Source organism: Chanodichthys erythropterus, chromosome 9 (assembly GCF_024489055.1).
Source record: "Chanodichthys erythropterus isolate Z2021 chromosome 9, ASM2448905v1, whole genome shotgun sequence".
Lineage (NCBI taxonomy): Eukaryota > Metazoa > Chordata > Actinopteri > Cypriniformes > Xenocyprididae > Chanodichthys > Chanodichthys erythropterus.
In genome coordinates, this window is record NC_090229.1 from 18146059 (window position 1) to 18162230 (window position 16172).

The 16172-nt window shown below is 35.7% G+C and overlaps 1 protein-coding gene across 6 annotated transcripts in view; it reads right to left on the reverse strand.

The window, feature by feature from the left end:
- si:dkey-91m11.5 (PH_BCR_vertebrate and RhoGAP_Bcr domain-containing protein) overlaps positions 1 to 16172 on the reverse strand; it is a 54397-nt gene that overhangs the window by 28010 nt on the left and 10215 nt on the right. For 2 of the 6 annotated variants that reach the window (XM_067394881.1, XM_067394882.1), the window contains 2 exons: positions 16138 to 16172; positions 13460 to 13568 (listed from right to left, as the gene is read on the reverse strand). The exon at positions 16138 to 16172 is cut by the window's right edge. The exons of 2 other annotated variants lie outside the window; for them this stretch is intronic. Coding sequence is in view for 2 of the 4 variants with exons in the window: in XM_067394879.1 (XP_067250980.1) it covers positions 16138 to 16172 (35 nt within the window). In the remaining 2 variants the exon portion in view is untranslated. The remainder of the gene's footprint in view (positions 1 to 13459; positions 13569 to 16137) is intronic. 2 more of the 6 variants (XM_067394879.1, XM_067394880.1) reach the window with 1 other exon arrangement.

A 16172-nucleotide genomic window follows, 5' to 3' on the forward strand; every position in this document is an offset into this window, starting at 1 on the left:
TTTCAAAAAACATATTTCTTTATAAGTCCACCATAATGTACTGTTTGATGTAATAAAACAGAATTAATTGCTTTTGTTTTTTAAGGACTCTGGGAAAAAGTGAGAAGAGTTTATTCAGTAAGTTTGAGCTAACATTTCATATGATATGGTTGAGTATTTGTTCCACACCTCCAGGGAATACCACTGATTCTAACCAAGAAAAACAGCGACAAGTCAAGTCAGTTCTTTGTTATTCCTCAAGCCTGACACAATTAATGAACAATGAAAGACTAGAGGACTCCAATCATGACTCTGTCGGAGACCCTTTTACTGCCAATGAAAGGATGGTATGTAAGTTACAAACATGACAACTCACTGTCGGAAATGTGAAACTGAAGTCAAAGCCGTCCATTTAGGAGAAGACTGACAAGACCCCATTGAGCGGAAACTAAAACCTCTTAATCACTCAAATAACAATGAATAATTCAACACCATTGTTCTTGTTTTAATTACCATTGATGAGGATTAAGGGCTACATGGATGAATAGCTGCATTAGTGATGCCATTTTAATGTACCGAGCATGTTTAGATTTAAAAATGAGGAGCAGCTGCTGAGTTGAAACCAAACGAACGCACTTCATACTGCCTAAATATAAAACACTACTGTGCTTAAAGGAACAGTTCACCCAAAAATGAAGCAAAATTACAATATAATGTGCATATGACGTGTAATATATACGGCGGGTATCATTCACATCAGCTGTGATTCATAGACTGCAGTGACTTGAGACATGATGAATCCTCATAGACTGTCCTGACAGTTGAGTTATCCTTCTGTCTGTATTTGTAGAGTAAGTTGTCTAAAAGCAGTCATTCATTTCCTGCAGTCTGTGAACAGCTCAGCACCTGTGAGACATCCAGACGTAAGCATATTGACTATGTGACTGTCTTATCTGGAGTCCTGATCAGCTCAAATAAGACAAAGTCTAACGCTACAGTCAAGAGCTCTGTAGATGTACACAAAACACGTGTGCACACACACACACACACACACACACACACACACACACACACACACACACACACACACACACACACACACACACACACACACACACACACACACACACACACACACACACACACACACACACACACACACACACACACACACACACACACACACACACACACACACACACACACAGCCAGGATATCAATAGTGAAATCCACTCTCATTGATCCCTCACAGCTCTTGCTCTGTACATAGCGTGTTTAAACTAGAGTTGTCACAATGCTAAAACTTCAGTAGCCAGAAGCAAAACCACTGAAATTTCAATAATTTCAATACCACAGCAAAACAAATATGTTAATGAACAAAGTCCTTTAAAATGTTAGCCTTTAAAAATGTTATTTGTTAATAGTATGAATATTATATTATATTAGCTAATAATTAACTTGGTAACATCTTTAAATAAGGCTCAATAAGTATACATTAATTTTTTATTTTATAGATTGGTTAATGTTAATTTATAAATACACTGTTGTTTGTTAACAACTTCATTTCTAATACTACTGTAAATTGTTAAAATGTATTAGAACATTAAGAAATTAACATTAACTAAGAAGAATAAAATGCTTTATAAGTATCAATGAACTGAACCTTATAAGTGTTACCAAGTTATTTATTAATATTATTAAAGGATTAGTTCACTTCAGAATTAAAATTGCCTGATAATTTACTCACCCCCACGTCATCCAAGATGTTCATGTCTTTCTTTTTTCAGTCAAAAAGAAATTAAGGTTTTTGAGGAAAACATTCCAGGATTTTTCTCCATATAGTGGACTTTAACGGGGTTCAATGGTTTGAAGGTCCAAATTGCAGTTTAAATGCAGCTTCAAAGGACTCTACATGATCACAGCTGAGGAATAAGGGTCTTATTTAGCGAAACGATTGGTCATTTTCTAAAAAAAAAAAACTGTGTGACCTTTCCAGCGTGACTATGCAATGTGTTAAGTCATGGATACACACTGCAGAGCTAATGCAAGATGAGCATTTGTGGTTAAAATATATATATAGTGTTATTTGTTTAAGAAAATTACAACTTTCGCTAGAAAAGACCCTTATTCCTCGGCTGGGATTGTGTAGAGCCCTTTGAAGCTGCATTTAAACTGCAATTTGGACCTTAAAGCTGGTGAACCCCAATGAAGTCCACTATATGAAGAAAAATCCTGAAACATTAATCACGTTAAAAACCTTAATTTCTTTTTGACTGAAGAAAGCAAGACACGAACATCTTAGATGACATGGGGGAGAGTAAATTATTAATGAAATTTTAATTCTGATACCTGATACCTTTAATACCATAATTCTAACATTTGCTATTAATATTACTGTTCACAAATGTTAAAATGTAAATTTTAATTTAAATTATGCATTTCCTCTAGATGTTTTACTCACACTGTTATTATTCTCATTATATTTTTCATATAGCGTTAAAACAAAGCAAAGCCTCAACGTTGCAGGCACTGTCAATGTCGCATGAAGTTGTAAAGAGGGAGAAGATGAGGCTTTGAATTTCACACTACTTAGTTTCCACTCCCTGACACCTACAGGACAAGTCTGTCCACTCAAAGCCATCAAGCACAACAGTGTAAAACAACCAGCTATTACACAAACAGTGCGATTTACATAAAAAGCCCAAAAGACTGTAGAAATTGGGTGCTGGCTTTGTATTAAACAGCAGAGAAAAGGGGTTTTGATGGAAAGATGAAACATCAGCAGCATTGCTGTTTGAGTCTGAGCTCCGCAGTATAACAAATGTCCCATATCTAGATTCATTGGGCTTACTTGGTGCATAACGACATTAAGAGTCGGCAAAAATGGGAGAACTGGGAGTTGAATCACCTCACTGTGAGAGAAACAGGAAAGAGAGGACTCCGGAAACACAGAGACAGCCCTGCTGAGTGGCCTGGCATGTAGCCTGCTTAAAAAGAGAGAATAATAGACAGCCTGAACAAATAGACAGCAGTAGAAGAGAGGTAGAGGGTTACAAAAAGAGATAGTGAGAGAGAAAGAGAGAAAGAGAGAGAGAGAGAGAGGTCTTTGCTGTCTGAATGTAGAAGGAAGGGCCATGCCAAAGGGCAGCGTGTGTTACTATGTGATTAGCAACTAGCTTTGAGCTTACGAGCAAAACAATTCCTGTGGCTAACACCAAGGCCATACAGACTGTGAAAATGGATGTTTCGTACGGGTGAATCCATACAAATGTCCTGATGTCATTTCTGTTATTCACAGTTTTCACAAAAATATTAAACCTCATAACACTGATAAAAATAAGATGTTTCTTGAGTACCAAATAGGCATGTGACGGTATCAAATTTTCCTGTTGCGATAATATCTGAAGCTTTTATCATGGTATTATGTATTATCACGATATTGAAATAAGTTGCAAAAAAAGTGTTGTCATACTATAACAGGTTTAAGAACTCTTTTACTTATAACAAAAAGAACTCTGAACATTTTAATATAATTACGCAAATACACCAAAAAATATAAAGTAAAATGTTTCAAACAGATTAAACTGCAGAAGATTTATAAAGAACAACAGGTAGCACTTTACAATAAGGTCTCATTATTTAATGTTATTTAATGCATTACTAAGATTAAGAATGAGCAATAGCTACATTTGTTACAAAAGGTATTATCCTTTTTTAATGTTATTTAAAAAATACAATGGGTCATTGTTAGTTTTAACTCAATTATCATTAAATAATAATAGTAATAATAATTACAACCTTTGATTTAGTAATGTTATTAAACATGAACTAAGATTAATAAATGCTTTTCATTGTCAGTAATGAATTAACATGTTAACTAATGAAGCCTTATGTCACTTAGTGTTACTGAACAATAACAAATAATCAGAACATGTTCAATCATTATAGGGCATGTTGTAGTCCAGATTAAAATATAAAAAAAATGTTTAAGTTTGAAAATAAATAGCCTATTAAATCTTTAAGTATTTGGTGCTGAGATGAAGGACATTGCGAATACAAAAAAAAAATAATCTGAATGGCTGTTTGAAGCATTTTAAGTACTGTTAGCACAGCTGCTTTATGGGGTTTCCGGGGTAACCGCAGCATTTCTGCAGTTCCATCAGCACCTTCTGCTGTCAGAGAGTGAACGTGCACTTTCATTCAGTGCCTCCTTAACTTGTTCCGCCATGTGCTTCTAATGCAGGATGGGCTTGTTTACATCAGTGCACGTGTCTTTTTGATGCTGCATACAGTCGTGTTGTGCATTTTGTATGATTGATGGGAAAAGTATGCTTAAAATGTATAATAAAAAATTTGATGATTCATAATAAATAATTATTCACGGTATATTTGCATATTCATTATCGTGATATATCGTTTTACCGAATATCGGCACGTCTAGTACCAAATCAGCATATTATAATGATTTCTGAAGGATCGTGTGACACTGAAGACTGGAGTAATGACTGCTAAAAATTCAGCTTTGCATCACAGGAATAAATTACTTTTAAAATAGAAAACAGTTACTTTTTGTAATATTATTTCACAATATTACTGTTTTTACCATATTTTTGATCAAATAAATGCAGCTTTGTTGAAGAGAAGAGACTTAAAAGGATTAAAAAAAAGACCCCATACTTTTGAATGGTAGTATAGTTTTTTAAGAGAAAATAAATGTTAAATATAATAATATAAGGGAAAACTCAAAGCTAGGTGTGCATTATACAATGCATTATTAAGCAAAGCCTCCGCAAAGTGCATTAAAATTTTGTAATGCACACCTAGCCATGGATTATTCCACTTATACTATGGTTTGCAGCACAAATAAACCACAGATTTGAGCTTTAAACAACTACATTCTCACCTGAAAAACTCTTAAAACAACATTTCGTTACAATAGTAATTTTAAAATGATGCATGGTTTTATCCTGCGCGATTGACGTTTGCTAGTTGGCGCGAGATGAATTCTGGGATACCTGCCTGTCTCAAGTTTGCACAAGTCACCGATGTATCCTTGATGAAAAGGGGTAGAGCAAGAACACATCCATTTTAACTGTACTTGGCTAGAACTTTGAATTGGAACAGTACTTGGACAGCAACTGATGACGTTTCACAAGTCCACAAGAATACAAGTACAAACAAGAACGCAGAGAAAGGGCTCTTGATTAGCTAGTACAGGTATATTTGATTAGAGTTGGAGCAAAACTCTGTTGGAAAGTGGACCTCGAGGCCAAGGTTGAGAACCCCTTGTTTAAACAGTCGCCACAAAAACACATTGTCTTTAAATTGGGCGTTTAAAAACGGCAATCTTCCAATGGAATTAGTGTGTGGAACAGACCAACTGGTCACCGTGACGGTGAATCAGCCATTAAGGAAGTGTGAAGGGATGTCTGACCACGACACTCAACTTTCCACAGGAAACACACGTTTGAAGCAAGGTCATCTTTCCAACAAAAACACACATTCACACAAACATCCAAACACGCTAAAACACCTAAACTAAGAGGAAAGTGAAATGATTATAATAAATGACATAAACGGTGTAATATTTGTGTTTACAGATCAATAAATCGGAAAAAAAGTCAAGATGGAATAAAAGAACTGTGTGAAATATTGAAAAACTTGATTGCAAAATAGATTGCTGTGCACTGTAGGTCAGTGACAGTCTTATGTTCAATGATATGGAAATAAAACAATATTTTGATGTCTACTCAGTGATATTAATGGGGTTTTTATATGTGATTATGTAATTAACCTAAACCAACTGTCAACATAATAAAGTTCACCAGTCAAAAGCTTAGAAAGTAAAGAATTCCTTGGAGCCCTTTCATGTCTGCACTTGTCCATTCGCAGTAGTTTTCATGTCACTCTGTTGAACAGCCTCACAGATTCAACCAGGAAGTCTTAAAAAGGCCTTCGGTGAAACAAAGAAGTAAAAACGACCTACATTTCCTTGGAAGGAAACATTGATAACTGAGAATTTGTTTCTGAAATGACAAAGACTCAAAGCTATTATATAAGTATTTAAATCCACAAATAAGAGGGCAAAGATACTAACAGAGAGCTTTGACTGCTAAACTTAAAAATCTCAACCCTTCAGTTAGCAATGAACAGGGCAACTGAGCGCAGCTGGTTTGTCCCTCTGGAGATAATACAAACGCGTCACACAGTTCAACGAGAGGCAGATTAAACTCATGACGCAAAATATCAGCATTTCTATCCTGCGATAATACCACAAAAAAAAAAAGCCACCCCACTCTTAGTCTTTTTTCTTGCACCAATATGTGCATACACACACACACACACACTCACAAAACCACAGACAGATCAGCCTAATCCGTGTGTTTGAATATGATCCCAAAGGGGGTGGAAAGCACCAGATGTGTAAGGCCAGGAACAATCCATCTCCGGATCAGATTCACTGATCTACTCTAACATAACCAGCTGCTCATAACTATCTTTTTTAACCTGAGGATCAAAGTTTTTCCAAAGCCTCATTAGATGATCTGAAAATTCTATAGTTGTGGTAGTTCAAGTGTAATCTGTCATAAATATAGGCAAAAATAAATAAATAATATAGCAGTAAAGTGTTAGTTCAATTCTGTCATTAATTACTCACCCTCATGTCGTTCCACACCTGTAAGACCTTCGTTCATCTTCAGAACACAAATTAAGACATTTTTCATAAAATCCGATGGCTTAGTGAGGCCTGCATTGCCAGCAAGACAATTAACACTTTCAATGCCAAGAAAGCTACTAAAGATGTATTTAAAACATAAGCTTCATGAAGCTTCAAAGCTTTACGAATCCTTTGTTTCAAATCAGTGGTCCAGAGTGTGTATCAAACTGCCAAAGTCACACCCATTGAAATTGAAATTGAAAAACCATTAAAATTTCAAAACACTTACCACGTAACAAAGCCTCGCTTACTGAAACACGTGACTTTGGCAGTTTGATACACGCTCCGAAACACTGATTCGAAACAAAAGATTCGTAAAGCTTCAAAGCTTCATGAAGCAGTGTTTTGAAATCACCCATCACTAGATATTGTTGAATAAAGTCAATATTTTGTTTTTTTGCCATGCAAAAACTATTTTCTTCGCTTTATAACATTAAAGTTGAACCACTGTAGTCACATGAACTGTTTTAAATACATCTTTAGTAGCTTTCTTGGCATTGAAAGTGTAAATTAACTTGCTGTCAATGCAGGCCTCACTGAGCCATCGGATTTTATGAAAAATATCTTAATTTGTGTTCAGAAGATGAACGAAGGTCTTACGGGTGTGGAACGACATGAGGGTGAGTACTTAATGACAGAATTTTCATTTTTGGGTGAACTAACCCTTTAAGGGGCCAAGCACAAAGAAGGCATGATAAGTCATGTCAGCATGGCTGAGAGTATCAGTCCAACTGCAACAAAGAGCAATTAAGAAAAAATAAATAATTTATATTAACTTATAAATATAAAAAAATAAATCATTATAAATTATATATATTTTTATGTTCATTATGCAATAAAATTAAATCAACTGCACTCCAAACAATTAAAGGATTAGTCCACTTTTAAATAAACTTTTCCAGATAATTTACTCACCCCCATGTCATCCAAGATGTTCATGTCTTTCTTTCGTCAGTCGAAAAGAAATTAAGGTTTTTGATGAAAACATTCCAGGATTTTTCTATGCCTTCCCTATTCTACTTACGGAAAAAAACTAAACTGACGCCGCGTTCGTTCTGTAAGTAGAATAGGGAAGGCATAGAACATTCAGCATAAGCGTTTTGAAGAATGCAGAAACGGGAAGTATGTTCAAGGCAATATTTTGTGTTTATAAAGCATAAACGGTTGTATTTTTTTCCAAAATGACCGATCGTTTCGCTAGATAAGACCCTTATCTCTCTTCTGTTATTGTTTAAAGCCCTTTGAAGCTGCACTGAAACTGCAATTTGGACCTTCAACCTGTTGGTAGCCGTTGAAATCCACAATATGGAGAAAAATCCTGGAATGTTTTCATCAAAAACCTTAATTTCTTTTCGACTGAAGAAATAAAGACATAAACATCTTGGATGACATGGGGGTAAGTAAATTATCAGGAAGCGTTTATTTAAAAGTGGACTAATCCTTTAAGCATGACACATCTTGGTAATGTTTTTTCAAAAAATACCCTAATTGTATCACAGATAAAGATTTCACAATTATGATGTCAGCAGTGTGACGAACATGAAGATGGACACAGATAAAAAGATCATGCTGTGATGTACCTCTATATGTGTGCCCCTTAGAGGAAACAGAAGGTCAACAGGACATTTCTGTTGAGTGATATATAATTTTTGGCAGGTTTACATGTCAATTCACCTTATGAAACAAAGGATGTGGCCTACATATAAAGCCTGTCGATACAGTCGTTTTATCTGGAACATGTGGTTATTGTGTCTCAAATTTCCATAACACCTCAAAGACAAACCGGTGGGCCGTTTTCCCTTCAGAAGGGAGACGATGTAAATATAGCAGGCAGGAAAAAGCTCTTCAGTGCACTGACAGCCATTCAACTGTTACTATTTTGGATAAAGAAACTTCCTGTTTATGACACACCGTCTACAACGTCACATCAACACCAAAGAAACATTACAGATAAGCTACCACTAGATGAAATACAGTACTTTTTCCAAGTCTAAATTTAGTTTTTGCTATTTAGGGTTCCTAAAGTTGATAAAACACTTTTTGTCTTCCCGCAAACGAAACAACAGAAAAAGGAACAAGATGTTTACAGAGGAACCAAGTCATATATGTATGATACTCTTCTTCCTCCCTAGTCTGAAGTGTGGACCTGAATCCGAAACGTCAGTGGGAACCTATAAAATAAGTTCCCCTACAAACGAAAAAATGATCCCCAATTAAAGTTAGTGGCAGCATCCAAAGTCAATAGAAAACAAATTTCTCTAAGCTCAGGGAGATGTTTGTTTAGTTATTACCATTTGAACCAACAGTATTTGGTTGAATTAACTGGAACTACAGTATATCCACTTCAGCTCACCATCGTTTTTCATTTTAACGTGTCCAGCCTCCTCTCGAAAAACACAGAACTGACAGAGAGGGAAGTGAGGGCAATGACAGAAACAGGTATTTCTTAATATATTTCACAAGTTCTATTTAAAGGCTTGTAGGAATGAAGACATCCCATTCATTTTACCATGACCTTCACATTCCTGGACACTCTCAATCTTCATTTTTCACATTATGATATAAAAAGGCAGTGCCAGGTAAATGTGGGAGGACAGAACACATTTATTCAGATTGACTTAACCCATCAGTCTGTGAAGGAGATTCCATGATGACAGGCCTCTGGGAACGCACCCCCCTTCATGTCTTTCTTTGTAGGCTGGAATTGTAAACATCTCCAAACTTCACTCAATGACTCAGACTAAAAGTCTGGACTTGCTCAATGTAGTTGTTTTCATAACTGCCATAAGATTTGAAAAACAATAGTGGAAGGTAGCATATGGTCACAGTGCCGGAATAAAACAATAAGTAATTTTCTAAAATGGATGATGGGAAATGTTTTATAGATGACTATTAAAAATCAATTCCAAAATTGTCTGGTTATTCTCTATTTTTGACATAAACAGATTCATTGCACTGCATACAGTGCTTAAAATGAAGTAAAGGTGTTTATATGAGAAGTTAAATCAAGGTAATGTGAATTTTACCCAATAAAGGAACACAGTTAAGGCATTTACATGACCTTTGTCGGGTTATTAGGCATAATTGGTGTACAATTCTATATGTAAATACACTCACTTTTGTGTTTAAGTACTTTTAATTGGAGTGTAAGGTCATTGCAGAGATCTTCTGAAGAACTTGTTTGATGCTTTGAAATTGGATTGGAAAATTGGAATTGGAAAAAAAATCCAATTGATAAATTCATCTATCTATAAGTATTGGCCTGATGAAGACCTAGATGAGGGATATTTTAAAGCTATTTATTAACAAATCAAACCATGGACCAATCTAGTACTCTCGATTTTCATGAACTCTCCTAAACTCCTAAAACAAAAAGACCCCATCTTCACTTTTACTGCCACTCAAAACTTTTTTGGGTTTCAAAATATCGAAATATTTGGTCCCTGTTTCCTACTGGCAAAAATACTTTCCAAGCAGATAAAGTGAGTGTGACATCTATATTCAGACATATAGCACCTGATCGGGACGGGTTAACGATGGGGCTACTGGCCTTCACTCAACACACACATCGATTTCAGGAGATGCCTGTGAGAGTAAGGAGAAAAGTGGCGTGGTGTTAAAAGGATTTGCTTCTTCAGTAAATCAATGGAGCTCTCGACAGCACGGTCACTGGGGAGGCGGGCGGTCATGCGGCTGAGAGTGGAAATGGATTTTACCAGAATGTCACGCAGACACATTTGCATGGCTACAAGAGGCAACTAAAAAATATCCTACATCAAAGGCAATTCACTTAGGACATCCAGTTGAGGAGTCAATACAAGATTTGTTTAGATTTATTCTGAAGAAAAATAGCAGCTGGTCGATAAATGGGATGCCATGTGTACTGTATATAGCATCAAAACAGGACAATGTCCAATCTGGTTTGCTTTTTCCTAGCATAAAAAGCTATTAGTAATTCTGTGTCACCCAAATGTCTGGCTTGAGACAATTTAGGGAGTGGAAAAGCATAGCTGGGTCTAATATTCATAAAAAGGAATTAATATAGCAATGGCTTTCTGCAACACTATTAATACACTCTATCTCTCTGTCCTCTGAAGAAGCAGCACATACACTAAACATGAAATAGTGTTTTCTTGTAAAACATACTCCAATATTTGTTTTATTTACAACTTTGAAAAAATCTTTTTTACAGTGTAGCCCTAACAAACGCAGTCTGTTGGCAACGTTTAACTCTACAACACCTCTTATAGTTACTTCAAAACGTTTTTCAGTGCAGTGACGCCATCACAATAGAAGAAAACAATTAGTCTGACCAACATTTTAATATCTAAACCGACCATCTAAGCAATTAAGCATTGGTAAGGCCATAAAACCAGGGGTTGGCATGGCAACTAAAGACTCTGCGGTATTCAAGCTTAAGCCTTCAATAAATCAGCAGTAAAACATTTCTGCTTATTTCGCACTGTGGAAAGGGATAGTGTACTGGCCAAATTTACTCTCAATTGTTTGGAGTTCCCAAAAAGACTTTATAAGCAAATCCCATCCACATACTGAATCAAAATAAAAACTCAGGGCCTGGGAAAGGGTGGCACTTCTGCTGGACCCGAGGAGGGCATTTGTTGAACCACACACCGCCTGCTGGTTTGGCTGATGGCCAGTTCCCTCATGCTTCATCAAAACACTTCCATCATCTGCTTTCATCATGAAGGAGGATGAATCAAAATGACCACACCATAGTCATTAAATTCTCTTTATTTATCAGATAGGTTAAGAAGAGCTAATGAGAATCAGGGTGGGACTACCAAACATACTCATTAAAGATGCTTAAATAGATCTGAGTGGGAACAGGGTATATCAAAGCTTAATAAATGAATAAGTGTAAACGCTACCATTCAAACAATTAACTATGGTGTAGCTAGACTCAATCGGCATTGGTTTCCTCAAGATTTTCCTATAGGTTTTATAATGGCATAACTTGATGATACTTAAATGTTTTGTTCTACAAAGTAAACTGCACACATTCATACATCAAACATACTTTTTTAGAAACTTTAGACTTGTTTAAAAATAACAGCTACAAAATTCACTTTTTTTGATATGAGTCTGTGTAATTTACATTGTAGAGTATCAACGTTCAAGTATCATCAAGTTATGTTTACCACAGACCTTATTTTTATCATAATTGAAAACCCCCATTATAAAACCCCATAGAAAAATCTTTACTCGCCCTCAAACCATCCTAGGTGTATATGACTTTCTTCTTTCAGATGAACACAATCAAAGTTATATTAATAAATATCTTCACGTGTCCAAGCTTTACAATGGTAGTGAACGGGGCCAACAAGTTTGAATCTCAAGAAAGTGCATCCGTCCATCATAAACGACAGATATTTTTCTTACACAAATGCATTGCTTCGCTTCAGAAGGCCAGCTCTGGGGCTAAATAAAGGCCTTCTGAAGTGAAGCAATGTGTTTGTGTACGAAAAATATCCATATTTAACCAGATATAAAGTAAAATATCTAGCTTCCACCTTCCATATTCAACTTACGGAGTGTAACGCCCCTTGCAGTTCAAAACGTGTACGGTACGTCCTACGCCTTCCGTATTCAACTTACGAAAAAAAAACGTAACTGACAATACGTCGTCAGAATATTTATTAATATAACTCCGATTGTGTTCATCAAAGAAGAAAGTCATGTACACCCATGATGGCTTGAGGGTGAGTAAATCTTGGGGTAATTTTAATTTTAATGTGAACTAATCCTTTAAAAATGACAGTGAAAATGCTAAATGAACCAAGACTAAACGTATAATTTTTTGGGCTGTCAAAACGCGTTAATTTCAATTAATTAATCTGATTAAAAAAATAACGCGTTAAAAAAAATAACGCAGAATCCATTCCGTAGTGACCTTTGAACCTGGAGCCGTTCTAGCCACCATTCGACTGTAAAATGAAGGAGGGAGACGACTGCTGCGCTGACTGACAGAACGAGCAGAGCTCCTCCCTCGTGCGCGCGAGAAAGTAGGCACCGTCTTTGCACTCTCTCTACCTCACACATAATATCTAAATCATCTGACACAATGCTAAAAGTTCGTAAGACCGAATCCATGTTTCACGAGGCGCATTCGGAGAATGACAGGCACCCTGCACATGCAGCTGACATAAACCACACTTTCAGTAAACAAAAAGAAAATCATATCCAGTGGTGAAGTGTTTTATGTGTTGACAAATCTTTTGCGATATCCTAATAACCGCCGCGATTCGCACGCAACGCGTCAACGTCCGCTAATGTCCAATTCGCGACCTAATGACTCATTTGAACAGATTCATTTTAATGAATCATGACAACAACTGATGATCTGTCCACACCATCTATAATGAATCATTTATTCAAACAACTCTGAAATGAGAACATAAGTGTGCTTACCCCATTTAGCAAGAGTGGTTAGTAAAATTAGCCTTAATAATCCAGAATATTTTCAGGTTATTTAAATGACAATGTGTAGTAAATTAGGCCTACCTATAAAACCAGTTAGTTTAGACTGGGGTGAGGTGAAACCAGAACAAAGCAAGTTGTTGTTAGCTAGGTGCATTCAATTGTATATGGTAGAAAATTATATTATTAGTTAATATAACTTCTAAATTCTACTTTTTAATACTTTTTAGCAAAAAAGCATCTTCTCTTACAAAGCTATAAAATCACTTTTTTTTTTTTGCAAAGAGGGCAAGAAAGAATTATTACAGTGAGAGTGATGGGTACCTTATTGTCAGTATCGGGCTCGCAGATCAGTGGGTAGGGCACTTTTTACTGTTTGTGTGGATGACCATGTCTGTCACCACCGAAGACCATTTTTGACCCAGGAAAAACCCTGCATTGATTCATTTGAATTGAAATATTTAATACTTTCACAGCAAAAATTATGTATGCGATTAATTTAGATTAATTAATCACAGAGTATGTAATTAATTAGATTCAAATTTTTAATCGATTGACAGAATCGAAATTTTTTGGTCTAGGCCAAAAGCACCAAGAGAACCGAACTGCAAGTGTGAACCCACCCTAATATTGATAAGGCACAAACACAATAGTAACGCTAGACTAACACTACAGTAACTGCATCAAATTGGAACAAATTTATACCAAAGTCAACCGGAAAATCACAATCACATAAATCTTAAATTGTCATAGTCTATGTACTAAAACATCCTTTATCTCTAAACACAGCAGTTAAAAGCTTAAGTAAGAAGCTATGTATGCACTCAATGAACTGAAGTGCTGCTGAACAACCAGCTTTATCAAGTGATATGGTAATTTGTCATCTAAAAACTATTCTGGCTCCTAAATTTCACATGATATGATTTTATTTTTTTGTTCTGGAGCTCTGCACATCCATATAGTACATACACAGAGGGTATCAGCAGTAACCTCTAAAGGTGGTAAATCACAAGCTGAGGTTTAACATAAGAATCTTTTTCGATAACACTGCAGAAGAATATACTAAATCTTATAGGTGACATGTCTGACCTCCAGGCTGCACTTTACACCAACCACTTTCCACACACATGACTACGCAACAGCCCCCAGTGGTCAGTGCCTGTGCTTGTGGGCCACTTAACATTTCATTAGCTGTGTATTTACCACACTTCTCAAGCAGCTGAGACATTCCATAAACACTTTAGGGAACGAGCACAGAAGGCCCTTTCAGTCCCACCAGGGAAGCTGGGTAAGCCCCTGAGGGGGTTCAGGGCACACAACAGAGGAACAGTTGAAAAAGAAGTTTAACTTTGTATTTTTACTCATCTGCTTGATATTATTACTGGCTGTAAAGTTCATTTGTTGTTGCTTTTAAATTACATTTTAAAATTTTAATTTACTTGTTTAAGTTTGCTAATTTTATTAAACTTATAATAAATACAAAAGTCTTGCATTAGTACCCTTGCATGCTAAATAAAAACTGTAGCCTACTACTAAACTAAAGCTTATACTGTATTTAAAAAAAAAAAAAAAATTAAAAATATTAATATAAAGATATAAATTTAAAAAAAAGTTTGCATGTTTTTTTTTTTGAGATCTTTATAACAGTATAGCAGACTATAGGGGGGCAAAACATATAATGCTATGAAATAGAATGATGATTGAAAGACTGATTGAATAAACGCTCCTCAAAGCCTGTTGTATCATATTTGATGGATAATCAAGTTGCTTCACTCCAGTAAGTGATTGGGTCATTTTTAGAATTATACAAAAAGACCTTTTAGTTGCTAAAAAAAAAAAAAAGTATAAACTGTCAATCAGACGACAGAAAGCATGTACTGTATATTGTGTACAACAGGTTTTTCAACAAAGATTTGATCATGTTGATAATTTAGAGGCCTTAGAAATGCGCATATTAAATGATACAGCAGGCTTTATAGGGTTAACATCAATTGGAGGCAGTCGAGGGTTATGATGTTACTGTGAATCACAGGGGATCCGACAGAACAGAAAGACAAAGAAAAAAAATTAGGTCGGATAGGTTACGCTGCTGGGGGAAATGTAGGGGAGGGGTGGTCCTGTAGCAGACAAGACTCAAGAGGGACTGGTGCAAAATTAGGATGAGAGGTGACATGGCTGAGTAAGAGGAGAACCACACAACGCTAAAATAACAAGACTGCACTGTATCAAAGATCTCAGGGGAAACACATCACTGTCAAGATTCAGTGATTGTGCTAAATATCATGAATAAGTAACGCAGGAATGGAAAACTATATAGTTCAGAAAAATGATGCATGATATATCAGTAACATAATCGTTATTGGCTGATATTAGAGATTTGGAGATAAAATATTTTTATTATTATCAGTAGCCATGTTTCCATGCAAAGTTGCCAATTTAACTTATGCGTAATATTGGAACACTGCATAAAACATTTGCAAATAAAGCACTGTTTTTGTGCATTCAGATGCTTGTGTTTGGGAACGCAATCGTGTGATATGGTTTTGGGAGGGAATTAAATCAAATCATCTTGATGACAGACTTTAGCTCAGGCATTTCATAATTAACAAACCAATATTTCATATGCTGTGCAATGAAACTGGTCCACTAGTTAGTCCAGTTATCCAATCTGTGAATTTTATTGAGCACCAAGGATTTATTCGGTAAATGTATCTGCATCGTAGTTTTTCATAATGGATAAAATATTTATCCACCTCAATTGAGCGCATACATTTTTTTAATGCACATTTTTAGTATTTATTCACATCATGGTGTTTCCATACAGCGTTTTTTTAAGCAGTTTCCCAAAATGAACATAAAAATAGGTGGATGGAAGTTCAGAAGAACAGCATATTTGAAACAGAATTCTTTTGTATTTTTATAAATGACATCACTTTTGATCAATTTAATGCATCCTTGCTGAATAAAAGTAGCCTATTAATTTCTTTAAAAAACATACTGACCCCAAATTCTTGAATGGTAGTTTATTTTCATGTCG